At 40.7% G+C, this 24,447-nt stretch overlaps 2 protein-coding genes across 2 annotated transcripts; one reads left to right on the plus strand and one right to left on the minus strand.

Annotated features, from left to right (window-relative positions):
• The first annotated feature begins 2,894 nt into the window (after positions 1-2,894).
• LOC134015827 (receptor-type tyrosine-protein phosphatase H-like) lies at positions 2,895-16,657 on the plus strand. Its single transcript, XM_062455360.1, has 7 exons — positions 2,895-2,955; positions 11,755-12,021; positions 12,605-12,871; positions 13,438-13,704; positions 13,854-14,120; positions 16,203-16,466; positions 16,626-16,657. Exons 1-7 carry the CDS (start codon positions 2,895-2,897, stop codon positions 16,655-16,657), a joined length of 1,425 nt encoding a protein of 474 aa, XP_062311344.1.
• A 5,705-nt stretch (positions 16,658-22,362) lies between these two features.
• LOC134015828 (mast cell protease 2-like) lies at positions 22,363-23,934 on the minus strand (the record flags this gene model as incomplete). The annotated part of the gene is made up of 3 exons (XM_062455361.1): positions 22,363-22,509; positions 23,076-23,330; positions 23,790-23,934. Coding segments are annotated over 3 exons (547 nt in total), but the record flags the coding sequence as incomplete, so codon positions are not given.
• Positions 23,935-24,447: the final 513 nt, after the last annotated feature.

Here is a 24,447-nt window from a genome sequence, read left to right on the forward strand (position 1 = left end):
GGCCATTGGTCTCTGGATGGAACCCAGAAGAGAGGCTCGCCGTAGCACCAAGGAGGGAGCATGCCAAAACCGTGCTGTAAACTGGGGACCACGATCAGACACCACGTCTATTGGAAGGCCGTGTATCTAAAAAACATGGTCCACCACAAGCCAGGCGGTCTCGGGAGCGGACGGTAGCTTCGGGAGGGGAATAAAGTGGGCTGCCATGGAAAAACGATCCACAATCACCAGGATTGCCGTGTGTCTGATATTGGCAGACGAGTCACAAAATCCATGGCAATGTGGCTCCAAGGACGGCTAGGGTTGGGCAAAGGTCTGAGAAGACCGGGTGGGGACTGGTGTGACCTCTTGTTGCGGGCGCACACTGCACAAGCCGAAATGAACTCTCGCACATCTTTGTTCATCCCTGGCCACCAGAACCGCCTGCTCAGGAACTCCTGGGTACGATGGACCCCCGGATGCCCCGTCATCTGGGACAAATGACCCCACTGAAGGACCTGAGACCGTGTCTTCTTGGGGACGAACAGAGGACCCAGAGGGTTGCACCCTGGACCTGGCTCCAGACGTTGCGCCTCCCGCACAACGGTCTCTATACCTCATGACACTGAAGCCAATATTTGGGTGGACGAAACAATCGGTGCAGGAGGATGGTCCTCCTCTGACCCATCATATAGCCGGGAGAGAGCGTCCGGTTTCAGGTTTTTAGAACCTGGACAGTAGGTCAGAAGGAAGTTGAAACGCGCGAAGAATAGTGACCACCGAGCCTGCCTCAAATTCTTCCTCTGAGCACCCTGGATGTATTCTAAGTTTTTATGGTCTGTCCAGACCATAAATGGGTGCTCAGCCCCCTCTAACCAGTGTCGCCACTCTTCCAGCGCCAGCTTGACCGCCAGCAGTTCTCTGTCCCCCACATGATAATTCCTCTTGGCTGGTGAAAGTGCCCGGGAAAAATATGCACACGGGTGTACTTTCCCACATCTGTCTCCCTAGAAAGGAGACAGATGTGGTGTGGAACACGCACTTCTCTGCCTTCACAAATAGGTGCGCATCCAGCAGGCACTTGAGGACTTGTCTTACGTGGTTGACGTGCTCAGCATGAGACCTGGAGAAGATCAATATATTGTCCAGATATACAAAGACAAACTCCAACATCTCTCTGAACACATCGTTGACAAGTGCCTGGAAGACAGAAGGGGAGTTAGTGAGCCCGAACGGCATCACCAGGTACTCGTAGTGACCGCTGTGGGTGTTAAAAGCGGTCTTCCACTCATCCCCCTCCCTGATGCGTACCAGGTTGTAGGCATTGCGGAGGTCTAGTTTTGAGAACACGGATGCCCCCTGCAGATGTTCGAATGCCGAGTTCATCAGGGGGAGGGGGTACCAGTTCTTTTTGGTAATACAGTTCAATCCCTGATAGTCAATGCAGGGTCTTAGCCCTCCATCTTTTTCCCCCACAAAAAAGCACCCGCCGGTGATGTGGAGGGTCTAATAAACCCGTTGACCAGTGCTTCCTTAATATACTCTTTCATGGCGGTGCTTTCAGAGATGGATAAAGAGTATAACGAGCCCTGAGGAGGCACTGTACCTAGATATATATTTATTGCACAGTCATATGGCCAATGGGGTGGTAAAACAGTGGCACGCTGTGAGCGCTCCCATCACACTCTCCCCCTCTTTTCCTGATGGAACTAAGGGCATGACCTCCCCAAAAGGGTCAGAGTCGGAGAACTCCTCGCCGGACCAATTGTCCCCCAGAGGTTCCCAGTCCACTAGCGATTCCCAGGCCAAACTCTCCTTCCCCCCTTTCAGATGGTGGCGGCGAACCCCCTGACCAGTCGAGAAACCAGCCTCCTCCTCCTCGCTATCAATGACAGTATCTAGCTTGGGTGCTCGGTGATAGCCTGCGCACTGGGGGCCCCACTGGAGGATAGCATCTCCCACCCTGCCCCAGTCGACTTGAGGCTTGTGTTGGACCAGCCATGAATGACCTAAGACTAGGGGTAAGCTAGGGGAGTGAATTAAAAAGAACTGGACACGTTCAGTGTGTTCGCCCCGCGCGAGGTGCATGGTCAGAGGGACGGTTATCCTCTTTACTAGCCCGGTGCCCAATGGGCGCCCGTCCAGGGCTGATATGTAACGAGGGTGTGTTAGGGAGTAGGATGGGATGCCCAGTGCCTTTGCCCACTGGGAATCTATGAAACACTCCACGGCTCCGGAGTCCAAAAAGGCCTCAATGTTCCTAGAAGCCTGCTCCAGCTCAGCTGGACTGCCAGCAGGGTACGAGGAGAGTGGGGGTTGAGTCTCGCTGTGCCTCCTCGTTTGCTCAGTGAGACCCCCCCCCGTTTTCCATCAGTCTAGAACATGCCTGTGCCGTGTGCCCTGTGCGTCGGCAGTGATGACACCACTTTTCTTTAGACCGGAGCTTGGGTTTTTTGTGCAACCAAGAACCATCCACCTGCATGGGTTCCTCGTAGGTCAGAGAACCATGCCTGGTCGGAGAAGTGGCATGGGGGAATTCAACAGTGAGAGCCAGCCGGGAAGGGCGATCTCTCCGACCACTTCTCTCCCTCTCTCTCTCCCTAATTCTGTTATCGATGCGAATGGCGGTGGACACCAAAGCGTCCAGTGTTGGGGGCGGTTCAAGAGGCGCTAAAACATCTTTGACCGACTCTGAGAGAGCATTGTAGAATAGGGACATTAGGGGTCCCTCAGGCCACCCTGTCTCACCTGCCAAGGCTCGAAAGGAGATGGAGAACCCTGCGACAGTGTCGTTGCCTTGCCGGAGACGGGTTAGCTTCATGGCTGCCTCCTGGCCTGAGATGTCATGATCAAAGATCATTGCCATCTCTTTCATGAGGCGGTCTACATCCCGCATAATCAGGGCATTCGCCCGAATGAGGGGATCTGCCCAGGCAAGTGCGCTCCCGGTTAATAAGGACAGGATGAAGGCTACCCGTGAGTCGTGGGAGACAAATCGGGAGGGCTGTGCTTTAAAACATATCAGACATTGGGAAAGGAAACCTCTACATTTTCCTAACCCCCCGTCATAACGGAGAGGGAGTTGGAGTTTGGGTTCATTGTTGGTAACCGGAGTGCTTTGAGTAGGGGGTGTATTGGAGAGTTGTGCTTGTGCTTGTGTTACTGTAGCGGGGATCAGGAGGCAGGACTACGGTATAGTCTCAAACGGTGTGTTTTTAGTCTGCGTCGAAATATTGGGAGGGATTCTGCTGTCCGGACAGTGGTAGGCAAAATCCACCACTGAGGAACCAGAATGGAAAACAGGCTTGAACCTGCAGCTCGACCACCTGGTCGTCAGGCAGGCTGCAGCATTCTGGACCAGCTGGAGGGGCTTGATGGCACAGGCTGGGAGACGGCCAGGAGGGAGTTGCAGTAGTGCAGACGGATAATAATGAGCACCTGGACTAGGAGCTGGGTGGCTTTCACCATCAGGAGATGACAGATACGGCGTATATTATAGAGGAAGAACCTTCAGGTTCTGCCAGTGGAGGATATATGTGGAGCGAGGGTGAGGTGTCTATCAAGAGGCACCCCAAGATTCCTGTGATGCCACTGACTGACTGTTTTGGGTTTTTTCTTCACAGCTCTCACAATGTTTCTGTCATCAACTGCTGTTGTTTTTCTGTTGGTCAGTACGCCAGCAGTTTCTTTCTCAGGACATTCTAAGCTATAATATTGCTCCAATTACCACTGTTTTCTAAGCTTCTAAATGGCTTGCTTCTCTCCCAAAGACATCTCTCTGGTCTTCATGTTGGTTTATCTAAATCCAACCTTCACAGGCAAACCCCAAGGCTAAACCTGAGAGTAGACATTCATAACGATTTATTGTTTAACCAATCAATCTAACAGGACAGATCTGGGCAACACCTGTCAGTCACATGTTCCAATACTTTTAAGTTGTTTAACAAATCTAGATAAATATACCCCAGCTACAGTACTGTGCAAAAGTCTTAGGCACCTGTATAACATTCTGTACAGATAAGATTCTTTCAAAAATAATTCAATGAAAGGTCCTAAATAAACGTACTGTACATTTTACATTACACTTTAGTCATTTGGCAGAATAGTTAAAAACAATATTTTTTGTGACTACCCTTCGGCGTTAAAACTGCATCACTTCTCTGTGATAGTCAACTGTCCTGCAATTCTGTAAGACAATCAGCAGGGAGGTTGTTCCAAGCATGTTGGAGAACTTGGTAAATGGTAAATGGTTGGCATTTATATAGAGCCTTTATCCAAAGCACTGTACAATTGATGCTTCTCATTCACCCATTCATACACACACTCACACACCAATGACGATTGGCTGCCATGCAAGGCGCCAACCAGCCCGTCAGAAGCATTTGGGGGTTGGGTGTCTTGCTCAGGGACACTTCGACACAGCCCGGGCGGGGGATCAAAGTTCTTTTGCAGACTTAGGTAAGCTCCTTGCTTCTGATCTCAGACAGCCTTGATCAAGTTTTTATGTAAAACATAGTCAATTGCATACAGTAATATGATACTTTTTAAAATTAAATACAAAAATGTCACTGTAAAATTACATCTTTTGGAAAATGAATATTTGGAAATCTCAAATATGTTCTTTATACTAACACACACAAATAAATAAACATATATATAATAAAGTGTAGGGTGCCATACTCAACTTGGTTTGATCGGCTAAAGCAATATTTTGAAACAGGTGGTAGTTTATAATTTCAAACTGGTCATAGCTAGATTTTCCACCGGGGTTGTCCGCATTCTGAGAAAAAAGACAGAAATTTCACCCCTCACAAATAACTTTTCATCTGAGTTGTGTATAAATAGAATGTCTGTTTCCCTCTGCCAAATATTTTGGTAGCGTATTCCGGAAACCTTTCAGCTCTATAATGATAATGCAAGCTCCTCATGATGAAAAAGGGCACTGCTGCCCCCCTACTGTCAGAACCTGCAAGTATTTCAGACTGCTTTGGATTCAAGTGCTCACATATACCACCTGGTGGTGGTTGTGTGAACAACGAGTAATTACTGTGGATAAAACAAAAAATCTGCCGCCGCCTGGCAGCAAATTAACATCCCCTGCTCAACTGCTTTGGACTGAGTTGATGCGCTTCACATGACTGTTTTTCAAGGGAATTGGCTTTCCATATACCTTTGGATGTAGATAGTAGGGGTGATACCTGTAACGACTATTTTTTTTTTTCTGATTGCAAATGTACAAGTAATTGGATCATTATCCGTGATCTGAGAATTGGCCTGCTTTATTTTTTTTCTATTTTTTTTTACATTGGCTGCAGTAGCTGTACATCAGTGAGGAATGCATAACATAATGTTAACACTGTTTCGTGTTTCGCCAGTTCCTGCCTGGTTAGATGAGTAAAAATGACTGCCTGCTGCTATTTTCCTCACTTCTCTCTTGTGTCAAGATGTCAAGAGACAGTTGTGTGAACTTGTTCTGACCATAGATTAAGGATATAACTACTTTACTGTGATCAGGGGTGCTTTCAACATTGCAAAAATTAGCAAACATATTCAAACTTGTTTCTATTCACCACAAATGTTAGCAAAGAATTTGAAAAGGTAGTGCTCCATGAAGAGAAATGGCTGCCGACGGGGAGGACACGGAGAGAACAAAAGGCTGTTAAAATACACTTTAATCAATATGTAATATTTGTACTTACCTAAAAAAAAAAACCATAGGATCAGCTAGCTGGCATTGTAAGATCTAAGTTGCATCCATTTGTATTCAAAATGCGTTGGTGGCAAACTAAATTAACGGTTAATTTAAAATCGTTCAGCAGTCACTGTTTGCTGCAAGCATGGTTCACTGCGAACATTTGCCGACTTGAACGCACTTCTTGTAGGAACTATAGTCACTGGGTGTTCCTGACCAAACCTTATCAGGTGTATGGTCCGAGTTGCTACTGATACGTGTATTGTATAGACCAGGGGTCGGCAACCCTGGTCCTGGAGAGCTGCAGGGTGTGCTGGTTTTTGTTTTCGCCTTAATACCAGCAACTGATTCATACCGAAAAAACCAGATGAGGCTAGTTAACTGAGTAATCGACTGCTTTAATTGATCAATTAAGTGCTGAGTAACAACAAAAGCTAGCACACCCCGTGGCTCTCCAGGACCAGGGTTGCTGACCCCTGGTATAGACACACCCCAAACATTCCAAAGCATGAAATGCAGCACTTTGTATGGAGTGAGCTTTCTACCTGGGTCAGACTTACTGCGATGTCTGGTGAAAGAAATCAATCGTACTTAGCTACACTGTTTTATTGATCGTGTATTCATTGTAACCTCGGGTGACCCGATAGAAAGGTATGGTGCAGTTTTGTTCCGACGATACTTATTTTGAAACGTACCGATAATCCATGTGAAACCAGTGTATTGAATGAGGTTTATTGCCGTGAGAGTTAGTTGTCTGGGGATCTGGACATGAGTGCGGATGCTGGTCACACAAGTGTTCATGATTTATGGTATGTAATTTCAGTAATTTTTATCTGCATTATTTTATTTATGTAACAAATTGACAACAAATTGTTGCTTAAGAGTATAGGGCTTTAGGACAATGTGGGTGTGTGTTTAAAGGGCGAGTGCGACAGCAACACGGATAGTGGTGCTGATATGAACGGGCAGGAAACTCTGCCAAAAGTATTCTTTGTAAAATTGTTCATACACGTACACACATCTTATATAGACGGTTTTGGTTTTTAATTAATGTTAAGATTAACCAGATAAAAAAATGTAATTGGTTAAACGGATGTGGATACAGATGCAGAACTCACTCACCCTTAGTAGATACTGGATTGGGTATTGACTGTGCATCAATTAATGGGACCCATTAAATAGATCAGCAAACTTAGCTAGCTCTAGTTGATTAGCTAACATTACAGTTTGTCCATCACATTACAGTAAAGTTCAATATTTTCATCTCTGGTAGTGAATTAGCTGATATAGCTATGAATTAATCTATTACTTACCTAATATTTACTATATGTTAATACGACGATGCATTGCATTACACTCACTTTAGACACCAACAGCTTCAGTTATAACTTTAGTTCAGGTAGGTTCAGGTTACCCACCCTGAACAAAAAAACCCCCAATACTGGTAGGCATCAGTAGCCTGCTTTTAAATGCTTTAAGGATCCATTTACTGTAAGGAGACTGATTCTATATCTGTGCAGAAGTAATAGTTAGTTCACTACCTCTGCTGTCAAACCTGGTAAGCAGTCATCATTTGGTCATCAATATGGCGACCACAACTCTCACGTGATTGAAGTCATCTACTTTTAGTCCTCACTAGATCTTAGTATTTGCTCTCACAGTTTTGATAGCCAGTTTTCTCTCATACGTGTAGTTTCCTAGTCCCTACTTTTTGCTCTCCTTGGTTGTTTATTATTATGATTTTGTTTGTTCATTCAGAGTATTTTTTGTACCCCAAGCCAGTTAGTAATTTTGTTCCTTTTTGTGGTAAAGTTTGTTCATTTTTACTTCATGGTGTGTTTTGGTGTCTTTCTTTGTGTCCCCTTACCTGGTTGTTATGTAATAATATTTTGTTTTGTGTGGGGTGAAGAGATCTATGGCTGAGCAGCCAAATCTCGGCCACGGCATTTTTAAAGTCTAGGGATATGAAACATGGGTCATGGATAACGATGGCTATTCCATACCGTCTGTGTGCTACACTGTGGAGTTGGCGATAGTGCATGCCACCTTGGCAACTGACCTGTGCTACTGCTGTTGTGTTGTCACAGCATAATAGCACATGATGTCCCGTTTGACCATAAAGACAATATCTGAAAGCTATCCATACAGTTAAAGTGCCAGATAATTGATTAGAGCTGAGCACCACTGAGTTGGCAATGTCCTATTAACCATATGGCCCTCCTGAGTGCCCTCCACCAAGAGAGAGATATGTCTGTCATTATAAGCTTCCTCATGAGAATGGTCCCGAGAGGAGTTCCCTGAGCATAATAGTATTTTCTGAATGACAGTGATCGTGCTGAGGTGGAGGGATGAAACTCACCTCATAAAATCTCTCATTCTCCACAGCTCCAGTGGTAGGCTGACAAAATTGTCAACAGTAAGAAATGTGTGTCGTTCACATCCCTAATGTCTAGCTTCGGAAACAGCGCTGTCCTGTTCCACGTTAGCAGGTGCAGGAAGCTGTGGAGTGTGGAAGGGTGGAGTGCCGGGCCATTTCAAGGGGTGGGTAGGGCCTGGGGTGAGTCAACCTATGCCAGCCGTTCGAGTTGTTCTGAGATGTCATAAAGAACCAACCTGTGGATTGTCCAGCACTTCTTTGGTTTTCAAGTAGTTCTTGCAAAGCTTTGAAGTAACTTTCATTTGTTTTTTCAAAATCCTAAAAAGTCTGTTTATTTCCAGGATTACATGAAAACCCATTTTCAATGTGGTCTCAGATTTTTGGACCCCACTGTATAAATAAACAGATGCCAGGCCCACCACAATATCATTGAACAAACTGACTTTAGTGCCCACCACAATAATTAATCCTAATCCTGTCAAATTGAAATAATGCTTATACAGTCCCCTCCAAATGTACTGGAACAGCATGGTCAATTCCTTTGTTTTTGCTATACAATGAAGACAATTGATTTTCTGGTCAAAAGATGTACATGAGTTCACAGATCCAAATTTCATATTTTATTTCCTGGTATTTTTATCTAGATTTGTAAAACAACTTAGAACTGCATATGCACATGTCATGATCCAAAGCATACGAGCTCATCTGTGAAGCATGTTGGAGGAAGTGTCATTGCTTCGGCTTGCATGGCTGCTTCTGGAGTGGGCTCACTAATCTTTATTGATGATGTACCTCATGAGCAGGGTGAATTCAGAAGTTTAAGAAAACATTCTGTGTGCCAACTTATGGAGAAATGCGTCCAAACTAATGGGAGGAACGGTATCATGCAAAACAAAAGAAAGAAACAAAGAAACAAAGAAATTGGCCTTGCTGTTCAAATACTTTTGGAGGGAACTGTATATTGGGGTTACTGTTCCATTTTTGTCATTTTGCACATGATCTAAAAGAGAGGGGAGATTCGGACCTGAGGTTATTCCTTCAGCCTTGAGAATGACACTCTTCTTGCCTTCTAGTGCCAATCAACTACTGAAACAATTGCAACCTCCTCAACTGCTACACCAACAACCAGGTTACCACGTAAGTACACTGTTGCAATATCTGTAACCAATGCTTTTTTCTATTTGTTGGAGGATAGTGTTTAATTAAATGTTTTAAATAAATCTACTTGTAGTCTACTGTAGTGTTTTGGAACTTGTTATTTTGTTAGAATCACAATCACAACAGCAATCTCACCTTTATTCCCCTCGGTCCAGAGACTGGGTTAGTTACATTACATTACATTATTGGCATTTGGCAGACGCTCTTATCCAAAATATTTCACGGCCTTAGTGTTAGGAGTTTTGGTATCCGTATATATTCATTTTTGAAGAATCTCATGGGGGAGATTGCTGCACGGTATGCTGGGATCAGGGAGCATGCAATAAATTCTGGGAGACTCCCAGAGTTTCCGGGAGAGGTGGGATGCCAGTTAATGCATTCAGACATTGACAAAATAACAGCTTATGGCTTCTTCAGCGTAATGGATAGAACCCAAAAGCCAACCCAAATATACAGTACAGTATAGCATCAATGGGCCTCTTTATGAGCAATAATTCAATTGAGACAATTTCTGTAGTACAAGTCAACAGGAGAAATCACGCAAATCCCAAGTGGACCCAAACCATGGCAGGAAAACACTGCCACCAAACCCCCTCATTGTAGGTATGGTTGCAGTGCATAAATCCATCATTACTAAGACGAATGCACACATGGGGCAAAACCAAAGGCACTAGTCTACAGAGATGTGGAAAAAAGTAATATGGTCAGATGAGTCATCATTCACCATATTCTCAACACGAAGGCAAGTGCATGATGTGATGTACAGGCCTGAATGCTTGATTCCTCCTCCTGATATTCCTCTCTATGTAGTTGTCGATGGACCGTTCTTGCTGACACTGTCTGATCACATCCTGCATTGATTAAGCAAATGGTTATAGTCTTTGTATTGTAATCGGACTATACTTACAATAACTCCAGCGCCTTGTCTACATGTGGCGCTGGCAGTCACTGAATATCCTTCCCCAACAAGTGCATTTAATTTGAAAGTATACGTCTGATTTGTTCTGTCATTTTTGTAATTTATTCATGTTAATCAACTGTTTCAATCATGGATTAAAATAGATTTAATAATAAAGTTTATAAGATTATAAATTCATAAGGGATACATTTAGCAGGCACATTATAAGTGTATTCAGTAATGTTAAATATATGCAATATAAAATAACATCCCTCTTGTTATATCTTATTATTTGTTAAATATGTTCATTAATCCTAGATTTCTTGGAGTCCAATAACCAGTGCAAGCGTTTTCTATTTCTATCAATATTTTTATGTTAATATTGCTGTTACAATGTCTGTGACTTTGACCGTGGAATGATTGTTGGTGACAGACAGGGTGGTTTGAGTATCTCAGAAACTGCTGATCTCCTGGGATTTTCACACACACTAGTCTCAAGAGTTTGCAAAAAATGGTGCAAAAAAACAAATCAGTCTAATAAATACCTAATAAATAAAGTGCTCACTGAGTATATAAGTATATATGTGCATATAAGAAAAATTATATGCACATATAATTTATTATTATTATTCTTCTTATTATTATTGCTGTGATTAGTGAAGTACATCGACAGGAGTTCCTCGATTCTGACTTCTCTTAACAATGTAACCATTCTTACATCCATATCTTACATTTCAGAACAGCGAATACAACTATAGCCTGAGTTGTTTGAAATTTGCAAAACATTCAAAAAAGCATGTGCAAAAAAGTGTTACATTCATGCGATTACTTTTCTTGTAAGTCATACTCTGTGACATATTTAAATGAATTTGACCATTTAAAGACACCAATATTCTTTGCTAATGTGCAGAATTCTGTAGGTCTAGTCTGTTGTTTATTTAGGTCAGTTGGAGTGATGTGTTTGAGCAGACTGTCCATCATGTGTTGTGGTTGATTAAATGCTATAGGTTGATACAAGTCAATCATGCTTTGATTTTTTCTGCAGCACATTTAAACATTTAGAAATAAAACAGGTATAGGCCTACATATAATAATATACACTTCAAAGCATTGACAATTAAAGAATGCGTCATTGTACAATAAAATACATGGAATGTCCCTTCCAAATTACTTTGGCTCAGCCCCCAATATATGCAAACCTTGGTTAAGATCCCAGAAGAACATCCAAGGAACTGCAGACCTCTCTTGGCACAGCTAAGTTAAGTGTTCATGACCCATTGCCAAAAATGGGATTAAAGGGACAGGAGCAAGGTGGAAGCCACTGCAGAGGGGGCAATTACTGTATGAAAGAGTGATATGGGCATTTCATACCTTTTTTTCAAATAAATTAAATTATTTCTTTTTTTAAAAAGTGTTTTATGTGATTACATTAATCTGATTACATTTTGCCCAAAGATCTGAAACCATTCAGTGTGACAAATATTATGCACTAATAGACAAAATCAGGATGGGTCTTTTTCATGGCACTGTAGTTCTTTTATGGTTTTATTATTTTGGCAAAAGAAATGACAAGCAATACATTTGAAAGTATCAGTGAGGGACAAGCTTGGAAAAGCTGATGGATGTCTGTATTGACTCTGTGTTTTTCAGGACCTCCTGATGTTAATGATGTCACTGTAAAAGAGCGCAGTGAGACTACATTAAGGCTGCAGTGGAACCCAGTGCCCAGTGAAACTGCATACAATTATACACTGCAATACAGCAATGGAACTAAGATAGATGACATAACTGGATCAGCAGGTGGACCAGTGACATATACTGTTAGAAATCTAATTGCTGGGACTGAGTATAGCTTCACTCTTTTCACTGTGCTTCAGCATGTTGACAGCTCTGGACATAATTTTTCAGCTACCACAAGTGAGTCTCCATGTACCTTATGTTCTTTCTTTAGGTATTATGTGAACTGAATTTTGGTATTTCCATATAAAAATAGTTTTGATCTGATCTTCTGTGAACCGGGGCGGCACGGATGGTGCAGTGGGCAGCACTGCCGCCTCACAGCAAGGAGGTCCTGGGTTCGAATCCCTGTTGGTCGGGGCCTCTCTGTGTGGAATTTGCATGTTCTCCCCGTGTGGGCGTGGGTTTCCTCTGGGTACTCCGGTTTCCTCCCACAGTCCAAAGACATGCAGGTTAGGCTGATTGGAGAGTCTAAATTGCCCGTAGGTATGAGTGTGTGAGTGAATGGTGTGTGCGCCCTGCGATGGACTGGCGACCTGTCCAGGGTGTATTCCTGCCTTTCGCCCAATGTATGCTGGGATAGGCTCCAGCCCCCCCAGCCCCCCTGCGACCCTGTTCAGGATAAGCGGGTGAGGATAATGAATGAATGAATGAATGAATGAATGAATGATCTTCTGTGAACCTGCCTTGTAAAACAATGGAAATGTGGTATAGACAGTCTCCATGTATTTCATTGTATTTATATTGTTCCTATGTTTTTCAGGACCTTCCGATGTTAATGATGTCACTGTAAAAGAGTGCAGTGAGACTACATTAAGGCTACAGTGGAACCCAGTGTCCAGTGAAACTGCATACAATTACACACTGCAATACAGCAATGGAACTAAAATAGATGACATAACTGGATCAGCAGGTGGACCACTGACATATACTGTTAGAAATCTAACTGCTGGGACTGAGTATAGCTTCACTCTTTTCACTGTGTTTCAGCATGTTAACAGCTCTGGACATAATTTTTCAGCTCCCACAAGTGAGTCTCCATATACCTTATGTTCTATCTTTAGGTATTATGTGAACTGAATTTTGGTATTTCCATACAAAAATAGTTTTGATCTGATCTTCTGTGAACCGGGGCGGCACGGATGGTGCAGTGGGTAGCACTGCCCCCTCACAGCATGGAGGTCCTGGGTTTGAATCCCCGTTGGTCGGGGCCTCTCTGTGTGGAATTAGCATGTTCTCCCCGTGTGTGCGTGGGTTTCCTCTGGGTACTCCGGTTTCCTCCCACAGTCCAAAGACATGCAGGTTAGGCTGATTGGAGAGTCTAAATTGCCCGTAGGTATGAGTGTGTGAGTGAATGGTGTGTGTGCCCTGCGATGGACTGGCGACCTGTCCAGGGTGTATTCCTGCCTTTCGCCCAATGTATGCTGGGATAGGCTCCAGCCCCCCTGCGACCCTGTTCAGGCTAAGCGGGTGAGGATAATGAATGAATGAATGAATGAATGATCTTCTGTGAACCTGCCTTGTAAAACAATGGAAATGTGTTATAGACAGTCTCCATGTATTTCATTGTATTTATATTGTTCCCATGTTTTTCAGGACCTTCCGATGTTAATGATGTCACTGTAAAAGAGCGCAGTGAGACTACATTAAGGCTGCAGTGGAACCCAGTGTCCAGTGAAACTGCATACAATTACACACTGCAATACAGCAATGGAACTAAGATAGATGACATAACTGGATCAGCAGGTGGACCAGTGACATATACTGTTAGAAATCTAACTGCTGGGACTGAGTATAGCTTCACTCTTTTCACTGTGTTTCAGCATGTTAACAGCTCTGGACAACACTTCTCAAATGTCACAAGTGAGGATCTTCATTCTCAATATTACCCTTATACATTATAAACCAAAGGTCAATGTAGAATTATGAAATAATTAAAAATGCCTATGCCATTTAAAAAGTCTATGCACTTGCCCTGACATTGCTTTTCATTCAGATGTTATTTTTTTCAGGGCCTCTCAGTGTTATTGATGTCACTGTAAAAGAGCGCAGTGAGACTACATTAAGGCTGCAGTGGAACCCAGTGTCCAGTGAAACTGCATACAATTACACACTGCAATTCAGCAATGGAACTAAAATAGATGACATAACTGGATCAGCAGGTGGACCAGTGACATATGCTGTTATGAATCTAACTCTGGGGACTGTGTATAACTTCACTCTCATTACTGTGTTTGAGCAAGTGAAAAGCATGGGTCACAGTTTCTCAGCTGTCACAAGTAAGTTACTTTTGTCCTTTTACATATTATCTGAACTAAAACTACTTTTGTAATTTTATGTTGTACTGATTTCTTTGAATCATGTATCAGTGATGAAATATGTATAAGAATTAACAATAAGTGACCTGAATTAAATCCTTATTCCCTGAAGCCATCCACTGTTCAGAGTGGATTATCACCAATAGATCATTTGAGGCTGAAATCACTGGAAGGTTTTCCAGTGCAAATGCGACCAATGGAAACACATCAGTGAATGGCAGAGTGGAAAACAGCAAGGTGTCCTTCACTGGCCTGTATCCTGGCAGCACCTTCAATGTGTCTCTCTTTTTTCTTTTAAACTCAGTATCCTTAAAACAATGTGAGCATACTTTGACACTAGGTAAGCGACTGTCCCTGTTTTGTTACAGACAATGCATTACTCCATTACATACATGTAGCATGTAGTCATCATATTTATTAACCATAAATTGTCAAAACATAGACATTGAGTATCTGATTTTATATCTGTTCTATTTGTTTTTTGTCAAATTGTCCTTCTTATATACTGAACATATGTATAGAATGCAGTTATAAGCACATTTATTTATATGTCGCTATATATCTTTTTTATAATCGAGTGCAATTACACAATATAGTTCCTTTAAACTAAGATTCACTAAATTAAGTAAAAGTTTATTGACAATTTCACTTTGTTAGCAACCCTTTCATTTTAGTGGTCAAAAACAGGCACCAAACTAGATGAGATGGCATCCACAAATTATTATGTTGGTGCCCAGTCAATATCAGGTTTCATATAAAGGTTGGATGGTTGACCTGTAACAGAAGAAAACAAAGATCTAAGGGGGGAACTTCACTGCTGCAGCAACCCTCTACGTGCCCTCTGGACTGGGTTGTACCTGCTGTTGGTACTTCAGTTCAAACGTAGCCAAATTATAACTTTGGTTCAACAAATCCTACTAATTTATGCATTACAAACATAACAGAGGTGATAACACGGAGATAAGCAACAATGCAATGAACAACTAGTCCTAAGTAGCCTACACTTACACTCAGCAGATGTAATCACACAGTCACTAACAGTAAAACATAATTTATTTTCTGCACACACCATCATTTCTCAGTAACGCCATGGCATTTTGAAACTTGGTAATCAAGTAGAGGTTTCATTTATGGATATATTTCAGTAGCAATCTGGCCAGCTATGATGCCAAGTGGACATCGGTAACCGCAAGGAGATGATGTTTTGATCATTGATTATCCACTTGTCATAGTAAGCTAATGACTTTACACTCAAATCAGTTCCACTCAAATCAGTAACAAGTTAGGAGATATATAAGTAATCATGGTGTCACAACATTGTAGAATGCATTAAAAGTAAACTTACCAGTGAGAAAGTGATCCGAACAAATAAACAATGTTATTTTGAACTAAGAACTCATATGAATGTGCCACGTTGGATTTACCTAACTTCAGACAACTGTCCTAAATGAATAATTCCATTACAATACAGTATATACAGTACTGTAGGCAAATTCCGTCAGATGGAGACTAATGGGATTGACAAGAACAAGGGATAACTGATACCGGATTGGGTAGACCAGGTTCCTTAGTTTTGGGAAAAAAATAATAACATAGCAGATCTTTGATAGACTTTGTTATTTCTTTCTCTGAAACAATCCACTGAAATACATTTCTGAAAACATTTAAGGTGAGAAATAAGCAATGCAGTTGCTGAATCTTGATTCATATTTGATCCGCAACACCTAGTTTGAAAGTTTGATCCGAGTTTGGTATGCCAGGTGAACTGCACTAACATGCACTACAGGGCTTTTGTTTACATGACTCATATGACAAGTTGTTGTTCCTACCTAAGGAATAATTCTAAATAAGGGAAAATTGGGGATTGTGCAAAGTTCTCTTAAATCACCCATTCTAAGAGATTTAAGAAGAAATCTTAAAGTATGAGTGGTTATTGCAGGAGGCCCATTGTTCTGTTGCATGATCAGCAATGCTTTAGCTGTTGGACAGATGGTTTCACATTGTCACACACGCATTGTTATAGAATATGGTTCTTTCTCTCAGTTCCTCCCCAGGTGACTGGCTTACATTGTGGCTATATGTCAGGAGGCTATGCATTCTCTCTGTCTTGGAACCCACCACAGGGTGTGTGGACACAAGTGGAGGTGGAGATTTCAGGACAAAGCCCTCGTAATGTGACGGGGACAAAGACGGACATAGTGATTAAGCATGTAAAACCAGCCCAGACATATCATATAACTGCGACATCAGTCTCTGAAACCATGAAGAGTGAGACTGCCACTTTTGAGTGTCAGACTGACCCAAGAGGTGAGCAAGAAATAAAAATTAATTATCTTCTTATAATGTAAATTCAAGCTGTGTGAGATGTTTTAGAACAGCTTAGTTCTAATGCCTTCCAAAATATGTACTTGTTTTCTTGATGTAATCCCCTACTGCTCTCTTGTGCTTTGAGTTTCATTAGTCCAGTGTTTGGTGCAGAGCATGCCAAGTACACATGAGCTGAGCAATCAATCAGTGATCAAACACACACAGCAATGTGCAGTTTGTGTTCTTTTCAGGAGTTATCGCAGGGTCAGTGATCGGAATCCTCTTACTTGCTTTCCTGGCTTTTCTTGTTGTCTTCATTTTGCGTCGTAAGCCTGAATTGCTAAGGTTGGTACAGATACATAGATATGATCGATTATAGATGCCAGTTTTAAAAATGTCATTAATCCAGGCAATATTGTTTTATAAAAGTTGTATTTATTAATTACATTTGCATTATATTTTGAGAATAAGCAAACTGAAGCCTTTCATCCCCAATCAAACAAGGGTATTTGACAGGGTACCATGATCCAGAGAATGTGCTCAATACTAGAAACTCAGAACATCCTCAAATGAATGTAATCAAATAATGTAAATGTAATGAAATAAATGTCTGTACAATTGTTCATACAGTTTTTAACACAAAACATTTACATTTTCTCATGAGTTTGCCATGACACAGTGCATATTGTTGTTTTCTGACAATGTGTTTAATAATTTTTTTCAGGCCAAAATATTTTGTGGAATCCCAACTGGACAACGAGAAATTTATGTATGTATGACGTTAATACTGATCTGTACAACCATGTACAACCTATTTGGTTCTCAGCACAGAGTGCTGACAGAATTGTTTTTATGCTTCCAGAGATGTTCCAATGGGAAACTTTGAAGCCCACTTCAATAAAATGAGTTGTGATCAGAACAGAGGATTCAGTGAAGAGTATGAGGTAATACTTTTCAACCGAATTGCATCAGGCAGAGTTCAATATAGTTTTTTTCTTGCAACATTGCAATGTTAATTAAAGATGGAAAGGCACTGTTCACTTTTCAGGTTTTTAGAAAATATTATTTCAGTGTCCTGTATGTTTTCAATTGTTTTGACAGGGTAGGTTGACTGAGCATGTATGCTCTTTTGTGGCTTTTGGGCCAATAAGGCCCTCCAAGTATCCTAATACTGATTCAGATTGAATCATGACTAAAAATGAAAGCAATCTTGTTATTTTTGGGGAAGTAAATGTGTTATTGTAATGTTATTTTGGATGATTCCACTGAATCATTATTAAAGTAGAACATGTTCACCTTACAGAATGAAAATAGTGGTCAATACCTGTATTACTTATTTTATTCTATACATACAGTTATGCAAAAGTAGACTGTGTTGTCTTGGCTCTGCAGTCCAGTACATAAGATTTGAAATACAGTGCAGTCCATATGTACTTGGACAGTTGGTACAATTTACAGTGGTGTGAAAAAGTGTTTGCCCCCTTCCTGATTTCTTATTTTTTGCATGTTTGTCACACTTAAATGTTTCAGATCATCAAACAAATTAAAATATTATTCAAAGACAACACAAGTAAACACAAAATGCAGTTTTTAAATGAAGGTTTTTATTATTAAGGGAGAAAACTAATCCAAACCTACATGGCCCTGTGTGAAAAAGTGATTGCCCCCCTGTTAAAACATAACTTAAGTTCAATTTCTCTAGCCACACCCAGGCCTGATTACTGCCACACCTGTTTTCAATCAAGAAATCACTTAAATAGGACCTGCCTGACAAAGTGAAGTAGACCAAATGATTCTCAAAGCTAGACATCATGCCGAGATCTAAAGAAATTCAGGAACAAATGAGAAAGAAAGTAATTGAGATCTATCAGTCTGTAAAAGGTTATAAAGCCATTTCTAAAGCTTTGGGACTCCAGCGAACCACAGTGAGAGCCATTATCCACAAATGGTGAAAACATGGAACAGTGGTGAACCTTCCCAGGAGTGGCCGGCCGACCAAAATTACCCCAAGAGTGCAGCGACGACTCATCTAAGAGGTCACAAAAGACCCCACAACAACATCCAAAGAACTGCAGGCCTCACTTGCCTCAGTTAAGGTCAGTGTTCATGACTCCACCATAAGAAAGAGACTGGGCAAAAATGGCCTGCATGGCAGAGTTCCAAGACGAAAACCACTGCTGAGCAAAAAGAACATTAAGGCTCGTCTCAATTTTGCCAGAAAACATCTTGATATTCCCCAAGACTTTTGGGAAAATACTCTGTGGTCTGACGAGACAAAAGTTGAACTTTTTGGAAGGTGTGTGTCCCATTACATCTGGCGTAAAAGTAACGCCGCATTTCAGAAAAAGAACATCATACCAATGTTGCACTCCCAAAGACTGAGGAGTGGAGAAAAAGTCGTGTTTTAAGAAAATACACAGGACACCGTGCTGCTTTCGTCAGGTCGGTAGCTGTAATAATGTAAACACGCAGCTATTCAAAAATAAATCACATTTGCTTTAGGTAAATGAAAATACATTTCTCTCCTTTTTTTAAGCAGTCCATTATTTCTCTGAATGCGAGAAATTCTGTATGAGTCCTCACCACGTGAATAAAGTCCATACATTCTCCAAAGTCCTTTTGTCAACTCATTATCAAACTCATTAACAGTACATTATAACAATTCAGAACAGGCATCACTTGATACGTAACAGATTTAATGCTGAATACATTTAACATATGTCACACTAAACATTCAAACTGTTTCCCAATAATCCATCATTACATGTAAAATTACCAGAATTACACTGACAATACATAGGCTATCTTTTCTCTTCATAACGTGTGCTTAATACAATGATAGCAATGAACCGCGCTTTTCTCTGTGCTAGCATGAGAGTGTTCGTCGTAACTAGCAATACTTCTACACTTGAAACTAAACATTGCAATGAATGAAAACGTAACAACAAAATCTCTCCCTTTTGGTCTTACAATCAAACGATAACATTTTCAAGATATGGGCAGAAAGCATACCTGAGGAGTGGAGAAAAAGTCGTGTTTTAAGAAAATACACAGGACACCGTGCTGCTTTCGTCAGGTCGGTAGCAGCTGCGTAGCTGTAATAATATAAACACGCAGCTACTTCCTGTATTAAGTTGCAGCACATTAATGTTTTCCCTTTTTCACAGAACGTACCAGGTATAATGAACTCATGTTATACTAGTAGTGCTACACTCATCATTACCACACCAACAACACCAACAGTAAAATATGGTGGTGGTAGTGTGATGGTCTGGGGCTGTTTTGCTGCTTCAGGACCTGGAAGACTTGCTGTGATCAATGGAACCATGAATTCTGCTGTCTACCAAAAAATCCTGAAGGAGAATGTCCGGCCATCTGTTCGTGACCTCAAGCTGAAACGAACTTGGGTTCTGCAGCAGGATAATGATCCAAAACACACCAGCAAATCCACCTCTGAATGGCTGAAGAAAAACAAAATGAAGACTTTGGAGTGGCCTAGTCAAAGTCCTGACCTGAATCCTATTGAGATGCTGTGGCATGACCTTAAAAAGGCGGTTCATGCTCGAAAACCCTCCAATGTGGCTGAATTACAAGAATTCTGCAAAGATGAGTGGGCCAAAATTCCTCCACAGCGCTGTAAGAGACTCATTGCAAGTTATCGAAAACGCTTGATTGCAGTTGTTGCTGCTAAGGGTGGCCCAACTACTTATTAGGTTTAGGGGGCAATCACTTTTTCACAGAGGGCCATGTAGGTTTGGATTTTTTTTCTCCCTTAATAATAAAAACCTTCATTTGAAAACTGCATTTTGTGTTTACTTGTGTTGTCTTTGAATAATATTTAAATTTGTTTGATGATCTGAAACATTTAAGTGCGACAAACATGCAAAAAAATAAGAAATCAGGAAGGGGGCAAACACTTTTTCACACCACTGTATGTTCTTTTACATACAGTGTTAGCATATACACTCAGTAAGCACATTTTAATAGGTATTTATTGGACTTATGTTTTAGACTTATGTCTTCTGCTGCTGTAGCCTATCAATTTGTGTGTTCAGAGATGCTCTTCTGCATACCACTATTGTAATGTGTGGTTATTTGCATTACTGTCACCTTCCTGTCAGCTTTGACCAGTCTGGCCCTTCTCCCTCTCTCATTAACAACACATTTTTGCCGGCAGAACTGCTGCTCACTGGATGTTTTTTGTTTTTCACACCATTCTCTGCAAAGATTGTTGTGCATGAAAATCCCAGGAGATCAGCAGTTTCTGAGATACTCAAACCATCATGCCACCAACAATCATTCCATGGTCAAAGTCAAATCACATTTCTTCCCCATTCTGCTTTTATGCATTATGTATATATACTGTAGGCACCCTAGACTTTATTATATATGTTTTTATTTTTTTGTGTGTTACTATAAAAGAACACATTTGAGATTTCCAAATAGTAATTTTCCAAAAGATTACATTTTACAGAGACATTGTTGTATTCAATGAAAAATGTATATATATATATATATATATATATATATATATATATATATACACACACACACACACACACACACACACACATACGTAAATATCTGGTTTTAGTTGCATTAAATGAATTCCATGAGCATTCTAGTACTTGCATAGTGGTGTCTTTTTTTTTTTTTTTACCAAAAAATATTTGCAGCTCCTCTACTGGGTGAGGGACACAGAAACAATGGCTGTATCTTAATTATCAGCAGTGCCCGAGGCTGGATACACAGATGAGTGAGAGAGAGAGATCATAATATAACTTCAGATAACAAATTAGCTAAGATAACATCCCCTTTCACGCCAATGCAGATGGAGCTGGAAATTAATCTACCCTCCCCCAGGTCAGCGGTGTGGCAACTTTCCTTTCACCGTAATGCAAGATGGAAACCTGCTGATGACACGACACACAGCAACACAACGTGGGCACATGAATTGAGCCTTGTTTTCATACTGACTTCTCAGCCCCACAGGTGTGGGGGACATTATCTTAACTGCAGGTAGCTCATTGTTCTTTTTAATATATAACACTTGTATGTGTAGCCTATTACAGAAAGGTATGCCATAATGCCAAGAGTGTAATAGCTCTTGGTTTTATAAATTGTTATTTAAAGTTTTTTTCATTTTAAATAAATGTTCTAAACCATGTTTTTTTATTTTATTTTATTTTTTATCATGATATGACAGTCTCGTTATGGGGAGGAAGAAATCCAAGCAATTTTGTGAATTATTTTCAAATCAATCCACATTATTGTTCATCATCTATACGTCAGTTTTGACAAATGCATAAAAATGTAGTAAGTGTATTTCTTAAGACTAAAAATGACTGACCAATTACTTTACCATTATCAAAGATAAGCATGTCGGTAATGAAAGTCTTGTCATCTGCATCTGGTGCAAAATATATTTATATATGGATATATATATATAAAAAATAAGCATATGCTTAAATTTAGATCTGAAATGGGCCTTAAGTGATTTTGTTAGATGATTTTGTTAGAAATGTAGACAACTAACTGAATATTTTAATATGACTATAACCTTTTTTTGCCAACGACTTACCAACACAAGTCAATGATGAAATATTACCAACCAGACAGGCAACGTACAAAAATCTGATGTAATACTGTTTACTTTGATGTGATCATTGTTATCGCTGTAAACTTTATTTTGTAATCATTTCTAAATCAGTTTTATTTTGGGATTATTTCTACTGAACAATCTTCTAAAATATGATTCCCTGCAGACATGAAAGTCATCAGAAGAAAAATAGAAAATGATTTAGATTGCAAAAAAAGTTTTAATAATAGTCAGAATATCTAAATCTAGAATCTAAAACTTGTATTTTAACTGTAAAAATAACAGGTGCTTGTTTTATCAGTTGCGCATGTTTTCTTCTATCCAGGGAATAAAGTATGACACTTTCATGTACACATTTGCAAGCTTTTTGTCGCATGGCGTGTCAGTGAAGGAAGCTATCCCATGGGCTTTTCTGTTACAAATGAGAGGTCCTCCGGAGTCTCCCTGAAATCAACATAGCAGTTATTAGACTTTGTTGGAATGTTGTTCTGTACTAATCGAGTCATTGATAAAGGGCAAATCCAACCCAACTGGCATATACCAGCATGCTAAGTACATTCATGGACTGAACAATTCTGATTTGAGCATTCACACGAGTTCCATACAAGTCAGATGGCTGCCAATAAAATGTATTTCCACATACAGATGTGACTCCATGTGCTGTTCGCGCAATCCAAAAAAGTGATGCATATGAGGGGAATCATCAGAACTGGGTCAGCTGCTGTCTCACTCTCAGAAATAAATCAACCTTTAACTTAAAGTAAGTGATAAGTAACAATGTGCAACCTAACAGACAATTAAATCTATCTACTTTTGACCAGTAGCACAGCAGCAACCATTAATAACTTAAAAGTAGTAAATGCATATGCTTCCCACTTAAAGTGTCATGGGTGATGCAAGAGGGAGACAATGGAGCAATTCAAGTAGCAAATGGGTTTGAGGATATAGCTTGAGATGTAGCATAGATCAATCTACAATTAACACGTTAAAAAACAAATCACACCGCTCACCTGACAGATTCCCTTGCCATCAAAATGTGTGCACATCATTCTGTTTCTAACAAAGTATTTCTTCCAATCATTTCGGCAATCATCGTTGCTCTGGACTCTGAGCGTCACATCGCGTAGGAAGTGTTCAGCCAGACCGTCAGGTTTTCTCCTCCCCCATCCGGACATCAGGCACTTGGTGTTTGCTGGCACGGTTTCCCCTTTCTCAGGCAGCGGAATGACGTTCACGTACTTGTTCAGAGTGGCATTGCGCTGGAGCTGTTACACAGACATGGCAGGATATACCGATGGGTTCGGTGGCACCGTCAGTTTAAATGCCTACGCTTGGGAATCTATTACACTAAATGGTAAATACAGATTACTATAAATTTATATTGCACCTTTATCCAAAGTGCTGTACAATTAATGCTTCTAATTCACTCATTCATACACACACTCGCACACCAACAGCAATTGGGCTGCCATGCAAGGCACCAACCAGCTTGGGGTTAGATGTCTTGCTGAGGGACACTTCGACACACCCAGAGCGAGATCGAACCGGCAACTCTCCAACTATCAGACGAATGCTTTTACCGCCTGAGCCAATGTCGCCCCGACACTAATATCCTGAAGTCAGTATCCTGAATATGCTCATAGAATTGAGGAGTGCATTATTATTATTATTATTATTATTATTATTATCATTATTATTATTGATTCTTATTTGTAATTATTTACCTTCAAAAGCATGATATCAAAATCAAATGGGGCTTTCTGATTGATTTGATGCTTGTAACTTTTTCTGACTGGAATCCTCTGTTGACATTTCTTCTCCATCCTTTGTAGGTTTTCAGCTCCTAGAACTGCTGTCACAGGTTCGGAGCTTAAAGCAAAAAAATTAAAGAAAGAAGATTTTAATAACTTCCAGTTGAGAAAACAGGAACAGTGAATGAAGCCTGGACAATGCAAGCGTAACCTAGGTGAAAATAGGTTAAATAAATACATACTTGAACGAATAATAATAAAATACATCTGAACATTTCACCATGTTAAAATAAATATCCTGTCACTTTAACAAAGTGCAATTGTCCCAGCCAATCAGAATGGCTGTAATGTTTGCTCACGCGTGAATTCAAAAACTGACGAGATCTTTGGTATAAAAAAAAAAAGAAAAAAGGATGACAAGAGCTTCAGCTTGATTCTCTGAATGACAGGGAGAGGTGCATCTTGGGAGGACGGTAGTCTTGAGAACTGACGGACAGGGCGGCTTTTTCAAAGTTTTGTTTTGCTTTGTTTGTTTGAAAATTAATCGTGTTTGTTTTTGGATATCCTTTCCTCGGCGAGAGATAAGAAGCCGAGACATCGTTTTTTTTCTTTCAGTTTAGCAAGCTTGCTC

Source organism: Osmerus eperlanus, unplaced genomic scaffold (genome assembly GCF_963692335.1).
Source record: "Osmerus eperlanus unplaced genomic scaffold, fOsmEpe2.1 SCAFFOLD_424, whole genome shotgun sequence".
NCBI classification, from domain to species: domain Eukaryota; kingdom Metazoa; phylum Chordata; class Actinopteri; order Osmeriformes; family Osmeridae; genus Osmerus; species Osmerus eperlanus.